The 18,276-nt window shown below is 40.7% G+C and overlaps 1 protein-coding gene across 14 annotated transcripts in view; it reads right to left on the reverse strand.

Annotated features, from left to right (window-relative positions):
- The window catches only part of WDR48 (WD repeat domain 48), a 44,157-nt gene extending 31,313 nt beyond the window's left edge, over nucleotides 1-12,844 (reverse strand). For 7 of the 14 annotated variants that reach the window (XR_010114150.1, XR_010114146.1, XM_055282039.2 and 4 more), the window contains exons 1-2: nucleotides 12,751-12,822; nucleotides 1,376-1,516 (exon numbers count right to left, since the gene is read on the reverse strand). Coding sequence is in view for 9 of the 14 variants with exons in the window: in XM_055282039.2 (XP_055138014.2) it covers nucleotides 1,376-1,516; nucleotides 12,751-12,798 (189 nt within the window). In the remaining 5 variants the exon portion in view is untranslated. Of the gene's footprint in view, nucleotides 1-1,375; nucleotides 1,517-12,222; nucleotides 12,363-12,750 lie in introns of those variants that run through there. The other 7 variants (XR_008658398.2, XM_055282028.2, XM_063611568.1 and 4 more) reach the window with 4 other exon arrangements.
- Nucleotides 12,845-18,276: the final 5,432 nt, after the last annotated feature.

Genomic DNA, 18,276 nt, shown 5'->3' on the forward strand with positions numbered 1-18,276 from the left:
CGCCTGTAATCCCAGCACTTTGGGAGGCCAAGGGAGTTGGATTACCTGAGTTTAGGAGTTCGAGATCAGCCTGACCAACATGGTGAAACCCCGTCTCTACTAAAATTATAAAAATTAGCAGGATGTGGTGGCGTGTGCCTGTAGTACCAGCTGCTTGGGAGGCTGAGGCAGGAAAATTGCTTGAACCCAGGAGTCAGAGGTTGCAGTGAGCCAAGATCGCGCCACTGCACTCCAGCCTGGGTGACAGAGCGAGACTCCATCTCAAAAAAAAAAAAAAAAAATAAAGAAAATGGATCCTAATAGGTACCTTGAGGGACACTGAAAATTAAAATCACGTTGGATGTGAAAATGCAAAGAGCGTACGGCACATAATTAGAAGATCAATAAATGCTCTTTTTTTCTTCCCTGATTTTTCTTTTCTCTGTCATTCACAATACAGGTGTTCCAATAAAATACTAAAAGGGCTCGTTCCCATTTGCCTGCCTGGGGATTTATCTTTACATATATTTAAACCCCGTTTCCTGCTTAAGAAAGGGAAACCTTTGAAGGGGAGCATGTTGTCTTTACAGTTTTAACACCAATTTTATATTATCTTTATTTATTTATTTGAGACAAGGTCTCCCTCTGTTGCCCAAGCTGGAATGCAGTGGTGTGATCATGGCTCACTGCAGCCTCAACCTCCCATACTCAATCAAGTGATACTCCCACCTCAGCTTCCTGAGTAGCTGGGACTACAGGTGTATGCCACCATGCCCAGCTAATTTTTAAGTTTTTTTTTTTTTTTTTGCAGAGACGGGGTATTGTCACATTGCCCAGGCTGGTCTCGAACTCCTGGACTCAAGGAATCCTTTCACCTTGGCCTCCCAAATTGTTGGGATTACAGGCGTGGGCCACCATGCCCAGCCTAACCTTATATTATCTAGTTAGGCCCTGTGGGGTTTGTGAGGACCCTAATTACTTTTAAATGAGGAAAATAAAATATTTTTTCAAGATTAATTGTAAATGTAAAAGAATATTCAATCTTTTTTTAGTAAGGTTACCAAGAGGTTGTTGGGGAACATATTTAAAGCAGAAAAATTAATTGTTGAAAGTAATCCCCCTACTAGCCAAATCACTTTGTTCCTCTGTGGCAAAGAACTCTTTAAGGCAAACCTAGTTTAGGGAGTCCTTGTCTTAGCTAAAACACTTCTAAAACTTTCCTAGGGATGGTTTTTCTCAGAGGTTTACAGAATTCTGGTTGCAATGTCTTTACAGAGTGTACCAAATAACTCAGTATTCAGAGAGATTAAATCTGAAACTGTGAAAAGTGTCATATTTGACAGTAAAAGCCATTTGTCCAAAATTTGCTGGGTACAGATTTTAATCCCTGCATTACCTTGTGCTGATTGACACTCCATATTCTTATGATAGAGTCTCGACCGGCTGTGAAAAGTCTATTTAGTGCTGGATCCAGCTGCAGGGCATTGACTCCATTTCGGTTGTACTTCTCCACTTCATCTCGAATAACATAGGAAACCTGATAAATGTGTCAACATATGCTTTTTATAAAGTACAAGCCATGCAGTAATACAGTCTACTAGTGGCCAATCTGAAACAGAAAATCCCATGTTTTCCAATATGTACTTTTTCATCCAATACAAATTTAAATTTTACTCCTTAAAGACTAAAGGGCTGAAGAGAAGGATGATATCAATGATAGCCTAGTCCAACATGGGTAAGTTGCTAAACGACTACAACTGCTTCCTAACTGGACTCCTTTCCCAGTCTTTAATCCATTTTTCACAAAGCAGCTAGAGTAATTATTTAAAAATGTATCTCAACTCTGCTCAAAAACCTCCAGTTGCTGACTACTAGACTCATGATTGGATGTAAACTCCTTAACATGGTCTCAAGTACCCTGTTTGTCTTTCTGGCCACTCATCTCTGCTCCAGGTTCTGGTGTATTGTGCCTCCAGACCATCACACATGCTGGTCCTCTCTGTTTGGAAGCTCTTCCTCCCACCTGTCTGGCTAACTCTTGTTGCAGCCTTCAGGTTTCCATTTAAACAATACTTCCTTTCGAAGGCCTTCCCTGACTTGCCAAGCAAAATGAGGTTTTGAGCTCCTATCACATACTAAACTTTTTCTTCAGGGCATTTTCCCCTACTTTGTTACTGTTGGTGACCTCTGTCTGTTCCTTGTGAAAACAGGAGATCAACTGAAAACAATTACACCTAAGAAAAGTCAATAAGCTGGCTGGCAGCCAGAAGTAAAACTTTCTAATGTAATGAAATAAACAGTTAAAAATTAACTCAAGATGGATTAAAGACTTAAACGTTAAGACTTAAAACCATAAAAGCCCTAGAAGAAAACCTAGGCAATACCATTCAGGACATAGGCATGGGCAAAGACTTCATGACTAAAACACCAAAAGCAATGGCAACAAAAGCCAAAATTGACAAATGAGATCTAATTAAACTAAAGAGCTTATGCACAGCAAAAGAAACTATCATCAGAGTGAACAGGCAACCTACAGAATGGGAGAAAATTTCTGCAATCTACCCATCTGACGAAGGGCTAATATACAGAATCTACAAAGAACTTAAACAAATGTACAACAACAACAACAACAACAACCCCATCAAAAAGTGGACAAAGGATATGAACATACACTTCTCAAAAGAAGACATTTACGCAGCTAACAGACACATGAAAAAATACTCATTATCATTGGTCATCAGAGAAATGCAAATCAAAACTACGATGAGATACCATCTCATGCCAGTTAGAGTGGCAGTCATTAAAAAGTCAGGAAACAACAGATGCTGGAGAGGATGTGGAGAAATAGGAATGCTTTTACACTGTTGGTGGGAGTGTAAAGTAGTTCAACCACTGTGGAAGACAGTGTGGTGTGGCGATTCCTCACGGATCTACAACTAGAAATACCATTTGACCCAGCCATCCCATTACTGAGTATATACCCAAAGGATTATAAATCATTCTACTATAAAGAAACATGCACACGTATGTTTATTGCAGCACTATTCACAATAGCAAAGACTTGGAACCAACCTAAATGTCCATCAATGATAGACTGAATTAAGAAAATGTGGCACATATACACCATGGAATACTATGCAGCCATAAAAAAGGATGAGTTCATGTCCTTTGCAGGGACATGGATGAATCCGGAAACCATCATTCTCAGCAAACTATCACAACGACACAAAACCAAACACCACATGTTCTCACTCATAAGTGGGAGCTGAACAATGAGAACACATGGACACAGGGCAGGGAACATCACACACTGGGGCATGTCGGGGGGTGGGGGGCTGGGGGAGGGATAGCATTAGGAGAAATACCTAATGTAAATAACAAGTTGATGGGTGCAACAAACCAACATGGCACATGTATACCTATGTAACAAACCTGCATGTTGTGCACATGTACCCTAGAACTTGAAGTATAATAATTAAAAAAAAATTATCTCAAGTACCTATAGTGATTCTATTTGAAACAATTATATCCCTTCTGCACATCTTAAACCAAAAATGAATTTTTCTATGAATTAAAGACTGAAATTTAACAACCATAAAAATAATTTTTGTTTTTATTTTTTGAGAGAATCTCGCTCTGTCACCCAGGCTGGAATGCAGTGGCCCCATCGTGGCTTACTACGTCCCCTACCTCCCAGGTTCAAGCAATTCTCGTGCCTCAGCCTCCTGAGTAGCTGGGATTACGGGCGTGTGCCACTGTGCCCAGCTGATTTTTGCATTTTTAGTAGAGATGGTGGTTTCACCATGTTGGCCAGGCTGGTCTTGAACTCCTAACCTCAAGTGGTCTACCCGCCTCAGCTTCCCAAAGTGCTGAGATTACAGGCATGAGCCACTGCACCTGGCCAGCATAAAAATAATTTTTAAAAGACAGGTGAATATTTACATAGTCACTTGGCAGAGAAAACTCTTCTAACATGCCAAGAAAGATGGTAATCTTTACGAAGGAAATGAGCAATGGTGATCTGGCCAAATACAAGTCAAAACCTTTTCTATGTACAAGAATGTTCACAGCATTGTGGCATTCATATATATATATACACACACACACACACACATATATATACACACATGCGTGTGTGTGTGTGTGTATATATATATATATATATATACACTGTACTGACACATGCTGTAACATGGATGAACCTTGAAAATGTGTTAAGTGAAAGAAGCCACATATTTTACAAAAGGCCACATATTTTATGACTCTATTTACATATAATGTCTAGAATAGACAAATCCACACAGAAAGTAGATTAGTAATTGCCAGGGGATTGAAGGAGGGAAAAATGAAAAATGGGGAGTGATTGCTAATGAACACAGAGTAATTAAACATTCTGGAGTTAGGTGACCAATAAACACCTTTCTGAATATACCAAAAAATCACTGAATTGTACACTTTGAAAGGGTGCACTTTATGGTATGTGAATTTTATCACAATGTTATTATTTTCTTAAACCTTCTGCATGTCAAAAAGTAACATGGGCAAGACTAAGAGAATAATGAAATAAATATGAAAGAAAGTTTACTCTTAACAAGATTCCTTATAAAATAAGAAAAAGTTAAATTTTCCAATAGAAAGAGGGACAAAGTTACAAAAAGGAACTTTTAAAAAAAGAAATGGCCAAAAACCCCATAAATAATCAAAGACATAATTAATATGAGATTATTTTACCTATAATACAAGAATTTTTTTTTTTTCTTTTTTTTTTTTGAGACGGAGTCTCGCTCTGTCGCCCAGGCTGCAGGGCAGTGGCGCAATCTCGGCTCACTGCAAGCTCCGCCTCCCGGGTTCACGCCATTCTCCTGCCTCAGCCTCTCCGAGTAGCTGGGACTACAGGCGCCCGCCACCACGCCCGGCTAATTTTTTTTGTATTTTTAGTAGAGACGGGGTTTCACCGTGGTCTCGATCTCCTGACCTCGTGATCCGCCCGCCTCGGCCTCCCAAAGTGCTGGGATTACAAGCGTGAGCCACCGCGCCCGGCCAATACAAGAATTTTTAAAAATAACTGCCATTTTTGTTTCCCCTGAGGATAAACACTTTCTGACAAAATTTTAAACTCTTTGAAATGTTCTTTAAAATTCAATTTCCAGAGATTTGTCCTTTAAAAAGGGCCAGGGCTGCAGACACAAATAGCTACAAGGATGTTGTTTTAACCCAGTCTTTTGGATGCAATTAACTGTAACTGAGATCTACTCAAACCAGCTTTTTTTTGTTTGTTTGTTTTTTAAAGGAGACTTCAACACAAGGATACAAGGATATCTTAACAGAGCCCAAGGTCAGGAAATACAGTCATCATTTATAAGAGGCATTTAAAAAATCAAATCATCACACTTCTCTGCTGAAACTTTCCAATGGCTTTTCACAAAATTTAAAGTTCAAACTCCTCAAATGCTTAGTTCTAACCCTGCATCCTCACACTCATTTCAAACTGACTGCCCCCAGCTTCTTCTATGACAGTCATTCCAAACTCCTTTCTGTTCCGTAAACACATCAAGCTCTTTCCCATCCCAGCACCTTCTCATTTACTGTTGCCAGTGTCATGAAGATTCACCACCCCTCAAATCCCTATAGGAATACTCTTTCTCCAGCTTTCATCTTGTCTAACTCACCCTTACTCTTCAGATCTTTGGAGAAAGGTCTCCTTGGAAAGGCCTTTCCTGATCTCATTCTCCTCAGGGTTATGACCCTATCTATCACTTACCTTACTTATTTAACAGTTCTCACCACATTCTATATTCTTTCTTTTTTTTTTTTTTTTTTTGAGACAGAGTCTCACTGTATCACCCAGGCTGGAGTGCCGTGGTGCAGTCTTGGCTCACTGCAATCTCTGCTGCCCAGGTTCAAGCAATTCTCCCGACTTAGCCTCCCGAGTAGCTTGGATTACAGGTGCCTGCTATGGCGCCCAGCTAATTTTTATTTTTAGTAGAGACAGGATTTCACCATCTTGGCCAGGCTGGTCTTGAACTCCTGACCTTCTGATCCACCCACCTTGGCCTCCCAAAGTGCTGGGATTACAGGTGTGAGCCACTGCGCCCGGCCACATTCATATTTTTTGGAGTATCTTCTCCATTAGAATAATAGCTCCAAGAAGGCAAGGGACTTGTCTGCCTTGTTCCTTCCACCACTGTGCCCCCATTATAGTGTCTGGCATATAAAAGACACACGTATCATTGCATGAATTGGCTTTCCAAAGCCACCAGGAACCAAGCTAGTTTCAATGTCAACTTCAGTCTTTCTCAATCTCTCTTTCTCTGGGGTTCCAGGGCTGCTTACCTAGCTCCCATTTCCTTTAACTGAGACTGTGCAGCATATCTAAATCTTGATATCCAGACTTCTGGGAGATTATCTGACTGGTTAAGGCAAGAGTGAAAGAATAACCTGAATGTCAGAATTCTCATTCTAGGTGGAAAGTAATTACTGTCAAAACCAGTCTGGGCCAACCTCTTCAACGATATTTCCTAAAGATGTGTGCTTTAAAATGCAAAAGAATTAGAAGTATCCTAGTTGGATAAATTCTAGCACGCACATCTGTAAAACACAATACTATTCAATCACTTAAAATGTTGATGTAGGCCAGGTGTGGTGGCTCATGCCTATAATCTCTGTGCTTTAGGAGGCTGAGGTGGGAGGACTGCTTGAGCCCAGGAGCTTGAGGCTGCAGTGAGTTATGATGGCACCACTGTACTACAGCGTGGGCAACAGCATGAGACCCCTGTCTCTAAAGAATAAGAAAGAGTTGATGGAGGTCTAGACTGATAAACATGGGAGGAAAGCCATGATATATTTTTAGTGAAATATGTGTGGTCCAACACAGCAATGTACAATAGTCATTATTATAAAAATGTTTCAAAATATTAAATATTTCAGAATACACAAGTTTTGAAGACTATACATACATAAAAATAACCAGGGGCCAGGCGCAGTGGCTCACGCCTGTAATCCCAGCTTTGGGAGGCCAAGGCGGGCAGATCACGAGGTCAGGAGATCAAGACCATCCTGGCCAACATGGTGAAACCCCGTCTCTACTAAAAATACAAAAATTGGACGGGTGTGGTGGTGTGCACCTGTAGTCCCAGCTAGTCAGGAGGCTGAGGCAGGAGAATCGCTTGAACCCAGGAGGCAGAGGTTGTAGTGAGCCAAGATGGTGCCACTGCACTCCAGCCTTAAGACAGAGTGAGACAATGTCTCAAAAAAATAAAAATAAAATAAAATAACCAGCAGTTATTTCTGAATGATGGGATTATGGTGATTTTTCACTCATTCATGTCTCTTTCATGTTTTCTGAATGTTTTACAAACAACATATATTACTTAGTTTTTAAAATTTGATCATTTGTTATCCAAGTAATTCTTGCTTGTATTTAGAAAATCAAATAGTAATGACTGTAATGAAAAACAGTCTCTCTACTGTCTGGATAAGACTCCCACACCTAGTCTTCATCCCTAAAGGTAACTAATTGCAACTCAGTTGTTGCTACTGGACAGTTAACTGCATTTCTCTAAATATTGTGCTTATCCTCTAACTTTTCGGCTCATCCATTTTAGACATTATCGACTTACTCATGCTACTGTAGATTAGGATATAGTTCTGAAACTACCCTCAATATCTCCTTCCTCTACTCTTCTAATATAGATACATCCCTATTTTTAATTGAACAAATAATCAGTGCTATATTGTTGTGACTGTAAGGCTATCTACTAAGTACTATATTACGAACACATTTCCTTCCTCAAAGAGCTTTTTGTTTTCCCTAGAGTTTTAATCTTTCCTTCTTCAATGGTTTTCTCCACTTTAACTTCAACTTTCTTTAATTGCCGTACCACAGAACTCACCCCCACCCCTTTATTTTCTCAGAAGGCTTCCCCCTCCAAACTCTCCTCCTTCTCACTACAATCTAGGCTGACTGCCCTCTAGATCTGCTGGCACAGCTGTCACCTTTGGTGTTTTCCTTTACTGCTTTTCTGGGTTACAGCCATTGTTTCCTGAATTCTAATGCCTCCTTCTTTCTTTGTTCACTTCACAGTTTTGCTGAAGTACATCTCCAATACCTTAAGAAAATAATATAAGAACAGGCACATGGGTGGCAACTTAGTCCTTGCATGCCTGAAAAGGTCTTTCCTCCACATTTACATTTGATTTAGCAATTCCCTCAGCTCTTGAAAGCATTGCTGTTAAGTTCCTCTAGCATCCAATGTTGCCACTGATTTCAATGCCATTCTGTTTCATACAGCTTTAAAGGGATCCTATTTTCATTCTTTCCTCCACTCCCTCGTCATCTCCTTCCCTAAGCTTTTAGGATCTTCTCTTTTTCCTTGGTGTTGTGACATTTCTTGTTTGTTTTTTCTATCATTAGTTTTTCTGTGCATTTAGAAAGCCCCTTCAATCTAGAAATTTGTGGCGCTTAAGCTCTGGGAAATTTTCTTGTATCCATTACTAATCATCATCTCTGTTTTCTTTGCTCTTTCTTGAACTCAAATGAGTCAGACACTGGAACTTTCAAACTGATCCCTCATCTTTTATGCATTCTGCATTATCTATCTTTGTCTTTTCATTTATTTTTGTAACACTTCCCTTACTATTTTATAACTCTGGAGGTTTTTTCAAAGCAAATTATAGTATGATGGAAAAAAATCAAAGCAATATCTTCAATAAGGAAATGCCTAGACAAATTATGGTATATCCATTCTATGTGGTCATTAAAGAATGAAAACTATATACTCTGATATGTTTCAAGACATGTCACCTTAAAAACTTGTTACCTGCATCCATTAAAGTACAGAGAAAAAATTTAAAATGTCTGGCTATACAAAAATAGAGGAAAATGGATTTAATTCTTTCAACAAATATTACCCACTTTTTGCCTGGCACTATTCTAAATGCTGAGGATATTGTAGTGAGCACAAAAGTCCTCTTGGCATTTAGCTGGGGAAAGAGCATAACTAGAAGTGGCAGCAAGTTAAGTGAAGTATTTTTTTTTCCCCAAGCACTGTAAAGCAGTGAAGGAAGAGGTCGTAACAGGAGGAAAAATGGAGGCAGAGAGAGCCAATCAACAGACTCAGGTTGTTGGAAAATCATAACACCAAGGGACTGCCAAGGATGGAAAAGACTTGCTTTGATATCTTGGTTACCAGAGAAAATGCTGCATCATGTATCTGAATTCACATATTTGATTATGTTTCTGACAGTCACAAATCCATCCCTCTCCCCTCATATCTCTAGTTTTCCTAGAAGTTGAAGATGGTAACACATGGACTCATTTAAAATTATGTCTATAATTAATATGCAGTATGTTTGGACCCCTCTCCACTGATTTTAAGTAATCATTTTATTTTTGAGACGGAGTCTCGCTCTGTCGCCCAGGCTGGAGTGCAGTGGTACAATCTCGACCTACTGCAACCTCCGCCTCCTGGGTTCAAGTGATTCCCCTGTCTCAGCCTCCCAAGTAGCTGGGATTACAGGCATGCGCCACCACGCGGGCTAATTTTTGTATTTTTAGTAAAGATGGGATTTTGCCATGTTGGCCAGGCTGGTCTCGAACTCCTGACCTCAAGTGATCTGCCCACTCTGGCCTCCCAAAGCGCTGGGATTACAGGTGTGAGCCACCACGCCCAGCCTCCACTGATTATTTAGCAATATTTTAAGTCTCAATGGTTTGTCTTGGCCTACAACTTGACAAGGAGCTTAGGGCTACTGTCTCTTGGTCTGAGACAGTCAGGAGACAAAGTATATTTACTCCAAGTACCCATATATGCTTTTTCCAAGATGAGAAGTTTTCTTTTTGATGTATAAGAGCAAATAATGTGGTTAAAAGTTCAAAAATACAAAGTTGTGCATATTTCAAACTAAAAGATATCCCATGTCCTATCTTATCTATAATCACACAATCTATTCCCAAAGGGATAATCACTGCTATTACCCTTCCTGACTTTTAAAATGCATATTTCCGTTGTGGAAATGGGAATATGCCATGTTGACTTGCTTTTTTGACTCTCTCTGAGGCCTCCCTGGAAGACGAGCAGATCCTAGCACCATACTTCCTGTAAAGCCTGCAGAACTATGAGCCAATTATGCCTCTTTTCAGCCAGTCTCAGGTATTTCTTTATAGCAATTCAAGAATGGCTTCACACAACACCCTTGCATAAGTAGGGACAGATATATGCATATGCAATTTTGTAGAATATATTTTTTAGATAAGGAATTCTGGGCTAAAGGGAATGTTTATTTAAAAATTTGACAAAGCAAGACACAAAACAGTGAATACTATGGCTCCATTTATAGCAAAAAAAATCATGTTGTCAGGTACACAAACAGGAAGAGGTACAGAACAGTGGTTCTCAACCAGCGGCAATTTTGCCCTTGAGGGGACATTTGAAAACGCCTGGAGACATTTTCAGTTGTCACAACTGGGGAGATGCTACTACGTCTAGTTGGTAGAAGCTAGGGATGATGCTAAAGAACCTGTGATGCATAGGACAGCTCCCTCCCTCAGACACAGCGAAGAATTATCCAGACGAAATTTCAAGAATGTTCAGGTTGATAAACCCTGGTCTAGGATTAAAACATGACATTGCCCGCAGTAGCTTTCTTGGAAGCATGGAGGGCAACTCTAATTTATATTTTTGTTTGTTGGGATTTTTACAATGAACACGCATTAGTTTAAAAAACACCTCATAGACAATGATGGTTCAGATGAAATCAATCCCTGTGGCTTCTCAGGCTGCTTCTATACCTTGGGGACAAATTCCGAAAGCTCCCTGGATCTTCTCTTCAGCAGGTTAATCTTAGCTCTTTCAAAAGTTCTTCATAGGAAATAATTTCAAGTCAGTTCACCAACCTGATTGCTACCTATGAAGAACAAGGTCCTAAGTGCTGAACACCAAACTCTAATTTTGTACTCTGACCAGTGAAAAGTGGAATTATCTATCACCTGCCTCATTCTACGTGCACTGGCTCACATTCAGCCTATTAAAACATTGTTTTTCCAAACCTGCTGCAGTTAATTTACATTTTCTCCATCCCATACTAGTACAATTGCCTTGTAAGTCTTTTTAAAATATATATACTTTATTGCATGCATTTTGGTAGTGGGCAGGCCTGGGAAGGAAGCAAGCAGGGAACACACTGCAGTAATAGGACTTTTAAGTCTTAATGCAATAAACTGAAAGGCCTGATTAACTACCCTTACTCCCCTAAGATGTATACCACCATACAGTCTATAATACAATCAGGTTACATTTTGAGTTATATTTCAGTCCCAAGGAGACATTCTCACTACCTGCCTTGGATGCTGGTGATACTTAAATCCTATCACTAATGCACTGAAAAACTCACCTAACAGGGTGAGTTTAGACTCTTATAAGTTCACTAATTTCAACAAACATCCAGTGAGTGCTTAAGACACTGTACTGATCAATGACATCAATAAAACCAAGATGTGAACTAATCAGAAGACTTTACGGCCTACCACCTTCTGCTGGGATTACCTTACTGAAGGACCCCTTTATCTAACTACCTTTATCTGACACTTGATTTCAACCTGCAGAACTCCATATAATGCTGTGTTTTATAAAGAAAGCCTAGGTGTTAATTATTCCTACACTCTTTCAATCCCTTTTCCCCTTTGGGGGCCACTCTAAGTGCTAGGTAAATGTTTAATGAATAAATGCACCAAACTGCCACTACCACATACAATATAACTGCAGGCAAACACCTGTAAGAGGGCTTTTATTCCCTGCATCACTGAAAATATTAAGTGGCAATAACTCTTTTTTATTATTATTATACTTTAAGTTCTAGGATATATGTGCACAACGTGCAGGTTTTTTACATAGGTATACGTGTGCCATGCTGGTTTGCTGCACCCATCAACTCGTCATTTACATTAGGTATTTATCCTAATGCTATCCCTCCCCCAGCCCCCCAGCCCCAGAAAGGCCCCGGTGTGTGATGTTCCCCGAAGTGGCAATAACTCTTAAGCGTAACCGCAAACAAAAGTGAATTCACAAAGGCATAAGGCACAAGACACACACGGTAAGATTAGACAACTCTTTACCACATGGACAATAAATTACACAAACAATAAAGAAAGATTCAGCGAGGCACACTGAAGATGAAGAAATGAAGATACTAAAACAATTAAAATTATAATTTCCCCACGCACATTCTCATGTCACTTACACCTACCCAGGGGACAGCTCCCACATAAGAGAGGGCTGGGGGCTCCCAAGTGCGGAATCCTCAGCAGAAACCCCGCAGGGCCGTTGGCGCTCCGCCGCCTCGCCACGCCCCCGCACAAGCCGCTCACTCCTCCAACGCCCAACCCCTTGGGAAACCCCTGGAGGCCTCGGCTCCGACGCAGCGAGGGCAGAGCGCTTCGAAGAAAGGCAGGGCAAGGGGGAGGCAAGTGGGCGGGGAACGAGCCTATCGCGACCCCGCAAGTCCATTCCTACAGAACAGCGGCGACCAGCAATCCCGGGCTCAGAATGCCGCCCGCGAGGGTCCCGGGCCTGGGCCCCAAGGGCCAAGCAGGCCGACCCCCGCCCCTTCCTCAAGCCGTTAGCGCCGCGGCCCCACCCCTCGTGGCCGGCCGCGCCCCGCCCCGTTCGCCCCATGCCGCTACCCCAGCTGGCCATGGCCCCGGGCACCTTCTAGCTGGAGTGGGCCCAGAGCTGCCAGCCGCGTCCGGAAGACCGAGGAACCGGGCTTCCATACCTGCACTTTCCTCCGCCCTGCTGTGTTCTGCCGGTGATGGGCCGCCATCTTGCATGTTGACACTCCGACGTCACTTCCGGAGGTGGCTCAGAGCGGGCGGATGTCCTGCCCCTTTCCCTTTGGCCAAGGGTTAGTGGCGGGGCTGGAGGTAGACAGGCTCTGTGTTTCCTAGGTGCTGTTCGTTGCTGTGTGGCCGGTAGCCATGTGATGAGGTGGATGCACCTAAAAACAAAACCATTGTGCAAGTATAATGCTGATGGGGAGAGAGCCACTTTTCAGGGCTGAGGGAGCAATCCGAATCCACTTGTGTGGCCCTAGACCCTGGCTTGCGCTCTTTTCCGGGCCATCCCCGAGAGGCCCAAGCAAAACGAAAGCACTGAAAGAATTAACAGTGCTAAACATGGCGCTGGACCATCTCCTGACCTTTCCTAGGCAGGCAGGGGAACCAAGTGAACCAAGTGATTTACTATTAAGTACCTAAAAATGCGGAGAATTATATCGTGGCCTCAAAGTGGGAGAAATAGAAGTCCTTGCAAAGGAGGTGGCCTCCATCTTCAGGGGGAGCAAAGAATCCATTTAAATTAAAAGGATAAAAAGTGGGGCCATAAAAAAGAATGAGATCATGTCCTTTGCAGGGACATGATGGAGCTGGAGGCCATTATCCTTAAGCAAACTAACAAAGGAACAGAAAACCAAATACCGCACGTTCTCACTTATAAGTGGGAGCTAAATGATGAGAACACATGGACACAAAGAGGGAGACAACACACTGGGGCCTTTCGGAGGGTGGAGGTGGGAGGAGGGCGAGGATCAGGAAAAATAACTAATGGGTACTATGCTTAATACCTGGGTGACAAAATAGCCAGTACAACAAACCCCCATGACACAAGCTTACCTATATAACAAACCTGCACTTGTACCCCTGAACTTAAAAGTTAAAAAAAAAAAAAGACAAAAAGATGTTATAGGAAGGCGAAAAAGGTACACCAGCTAAAATTGTTCCCAGAGACGACAAAGTTCCAAACCCTGAACTGAAAACCCAGTTCTAGTTTAAATCATCTCTTATACTGGAACAGTTAGGTTTGACTTAAGGTGGTTTTCCTGACCACTAATTATAAGAGCTGAGGGTGATCAGACCCTCTCTAGTGAAAGTGAATCCTATAGAACTACACTGTGGGATATAGCATATGATATTGTATCTGCTAGTCATCTGTGGCTCTTGAGCACTTGAAATATAGCTAGTTCCAGTTGAGATATGTAATTGTAAACTACCCCCAAATTTCAAAGACTAGTTTGAAGAAAAGAATGTAAAATATCTCATTAATAATTTTTTTGTATTGATTTCATGTTGAAATGATGTTTGGGGGTATATTAGACTAAATACAATTTATTACTAAATTTCGTCATATGGATATTAGAATATTTAAAATTACATATGTGGTCACAAATTTCTGTTGCATAGTGCTAGTATATAAGTAATGCTTAGAAAAGTTGTCTTGACATACTTGTTCTTAAATTAATAAAGAAATGTGAATTAGAGGAATAAAAATTGTGATGGCAGAAAGCTCCTTAAGCAAAACTGGAAGTGATAACTTATAGGTAAATTACTGCATCATTGCAGGCTTATTCATTCACTGATTCATGTATTCATTCATTTAACAAAATATTATGTAGCACATCATATATGCCAGGCACTATATTAGGTGTTGGGGAATCAGTGGTGAGCGCACATAGTCATAGAACTTAGAGTCCCAGAATGAGACAGGAATTAATACAGAGATAAGTACTCTGAAGAAAGATGATTGTAAGACAGGAAGTATCTTGAGTCAAGAGTTAACTAGGCAAGGAGAGGGAACAGTCTGAGCAAAGGTCTTGTAGCAGGAGAGAGCATGGAATATTACAGGAACTGAGGGTCAAGGCATAGAGTATAGAGAAGTGAAAGGAGTATGCAGAGGCCATACTCAGCAGGGTCTTTTAGACCAATGGGAAGCTGTTGAAATATAGCTAGGGAAATAATATGGTCTGTATTTTAAAAATTGCTTAAGTGTCTATTGAGCACCTATGATGTGCAAAATACAATACAGGTATGTTACTCTGGACAGTATACTGGTACTTGCTAGAAATTGATACGTTATAGTCCTGCTTTGGACCTGAAAAATATTGAAGTAGTGAAGTTCTTTCAGTGGGCAGAATTTTCACCAGTATGTTTTGATGTTCACCTTGGCTGAAAGGAGAAATGGTCAATTCAGGGTCAGAGGATAATTTTTTGGCCAGTTTGTGAAGAACATGGAAAGAGCAAGACTGGAGAACTAGTGACAAGGAAGACCCCAGAAGGGCTATAGTGATGGACCTCTCAGAATAAATCTTAAGAATCATATGGATGAAATGAACTGCTTTGTGATGAAACTCAGCCTCACTGCCTGCTCAGTAGAATCATGAAATAAATGGCAATGGCAATGGCAACAGGATTGGAGCTATGCATGGGATCACTAAGCCACTGCTGGGTGTTCAGAAGCAGTGACCAATACCCCATGCTCTAGGAGGATCAGCCAGTCACATGTAGGCAAGCCTATTCCATTGGCCATTGGCCCTACCCCATCATTGAGGGAGTTCTTATTTGTCCTCTCTAAAATATGTTTATTCTAGATTGAGATTTGCTTCCCCTGCTCACTGTACTTCTGCCTACACCACCATCTAGGGAATTAGTGCTTTAGACACTATCATTTTCTCTAACACTATATTGCTTTTGACCAAGAAATTCAGTCTGCAATGAAAGAAGTAATGCAATGGGCTATTGCCCATGGAATTTATTGGTCTAAGGTCTAATTGTGTACTCAATCACTGAGAAGTATCTTGTCTTATTGAAGATATATTGAAGACTTAGTTATAGTGCCTTCTGGGAGATAACTCTTTTTGATACTGTCCTGTAGGATGCAGTATATGCTCTGAGCTACTGTCCAATATTCAGCACTCTTTTTTTCCTGTTCCTTTTATCTATTGCTGTTTAACCGTCCGCGAAATGTAATGGTTTAAAACAATTACAACACTTACTTTACTTACAAATCTGTAATTTATGCAGAGCTTGGTGAGAACAGATTGTCTCTGTTCCACTATCCACTTCACATCAGCTGGGGCAGCTAAAAGATTGGGGCTGGAATCATCTGAAGACCCCTTCTCTCACATGTCTGGTGATTGATACTGGCGTTGGCCTGGTCCTTAGCCAAAGCTGTGGCTAGAACACCTACTCATGATCTTTCCATAGCACTATTTGGTTCCTCACAATATGCTAACTGGGTTCCAAAGATGAGCATCCCAAAGAAGAAAAATCTGGTTGGAAGCTATAATGCTTTTTCTAAACTCACAGTGGAAGTCATGCAGTGTCACTTTAAGCCATAGTCAATTCATTAGAACTTAGTTACTAAGGCCGTCTGTCTAAGGAGAGGGGATTAGATGACTCCTTTTTTTATGAAATGTCAATAAATTTGTGGATGTATTTTTTAATTGACACATAATAATTGTACATATATATGGGGTACAGTGTGATATTTTGATACCTGTATACAATCTGTAATAATTGCTTTGGGAAAATTCAATATCCACTCTTTTAGCTATTTGAAAATATAGAATAAATTATTGTTAATCATAGTCACCTTACAGCGATATAGAACACCAAAAATTATTCCTTCTACCTAGCTGTAATTTTGTATGTGTTAACCAACCTCTGTATATATAATCCTCTCCTTTACCCTTTTCAGCCACTAGTTACCACTATTCTGTTCTCTACTTCTCTGAGATCAACTTATTTATCTTTCACATATTGGTGAGAACATGCAGTATTTATTTTTCTGTGCCTGGCTTATTTCACTTAAGATAATGACCTCCAGTGCTATCCATGTTGCTGCAAATGACATAATTTTATTCTTTTTTATGATTGAATAGTATTTCATTGCGTATATGTACCACATTTTCTTTATCCATTCTTCTTTTGATGGACACTTAGGTTGACTCCATATCTTGGCCGCTGTGAATAGTGCTGCAGTAACTATGGGAGGACAGATACCTCTTTGACGTACTGATTTCCTGTTCTTTGGGTAGTAGTGGGATTGCTGGATCATATGGTAGTTGTAGTTTTAGTTTTTTGAGAAATCTACACACTGTTTTCCATAATGGTTGAACTAATTTACATTCCTATCAACAGTGTATGAATTCCCTTTTCTCTGCATCCTCACCCTCTGCATTTGTTTTTGTCTTTTTCGTAATAGCCATTCTAACTGGAGTGAGATGATATCTCACTGTGGTTTTGATTTGTATTTCCCTGATGATTAGTGATGTTGAACATTTTTTTCGTGTATTTATTGGCTATTTGTATGTCTTCTTTTGAGAAATGTGTATTCAGATCATTTGCCCATTTAAAAATTATTTGGGTTTTTTTGCTATTGAGTTGTTTGAGTTTTTTGTACTTCTTGGATATTAATTCCTTGTTGGATGAATATTTTGCAAATATTTTCTCTCATTCTATAGGCTGTCTCATTCCTCTATTGATTGTTTCCTTTTCTGTGCAGAAGCTTTTTAGTTTGATGTAATCCAATTTGTCTATATTTGGTTTTGTTGCCTGTGCTTTTGAGGGCTTATCCATAAAATCTTTGCCCAGGCCAATGTCCTGAAGCATTTCTCCTGTGTTATCTTTTAGTAGTTTCATAGTTTTGGGTTTTATATTTAGGTTTTTAATCCATTTCGTGTTGATTTTTGTATAGGGCGAGACGTAGGGAGTCTAGCTTCTTTCATTTTCATGTAGGTAGTCAGTTTTCCCAGCACCATTTATTGAAGAGGCTGTTCTTTTCCCAATATGTTACAGGGCCTTTGTTAAAAATCAGTTAATTGCCAGATGTGGTGGTACATGCCTGTAGTCCCAGCTACTTGGAAGGCTGATGTGTGAGGATTGCTTAAGCCCAGGAGTTTGAGGCCTGCAGTATACTATGATTGTGAATAGTCACTGCACTCCAGCCTGGGAAACACAGCAAGACCCAGTCTTAAAAACAAAAGGCAGGGGGGATGGGGGTGGGGGTGGGGGGGTGGGGGGCTGGGTGCAATGGCTCACACCTGTAATCCCAGCACTTTGGGAGGCTGAGGTGGGTGGATCGCTTGAGCCCAGGAGTTCAAGACCAAACAGGGCAACATGGCAAAACCAGTCTTTATCAAAAAATACAAAAATTAACCAGGCATGGTGGTGCATGCCTGTAGTCCTAGCTACTCAAGAGGCTAAAGTGGGAGGATTGCTTGAGCTTAGGAGGTCGAGGCTGCAGTGAGCAGAGATCATATCATTGCACTTCAGTCTGGGTGACAGAGCAACACCGTTTCAAAAAAACAATTAGTTGGGTATAAATACATGGATTTATTTCTGGGTTCTCTATTCTGTTCCATTGGTTGATGTGTCTTTTTTAATGTCAGTACTATGCTGTTTTGTTTACTGTAGCTTTGTATAGTATATTTTGAGGTTAGTGTGATGCCTCCAACTTTGTTCTTTTT

Source organism: Symphalangus syndactylus, chromosome 1 (assembly GCF_028878055.3).
Source record: "Symphalangus syndactylus isolate Jambi chromosome 1, NHGRI_mSymSyn1-v2.1_pri, whole genome shotgun sequence".
Classification (NCBI taxonomy): Eukaryota; Metazoa; Chordata; class Mammalia; order Primates; family Hylobatidae; genus Symphalangus; species Symphalangus syndactylus.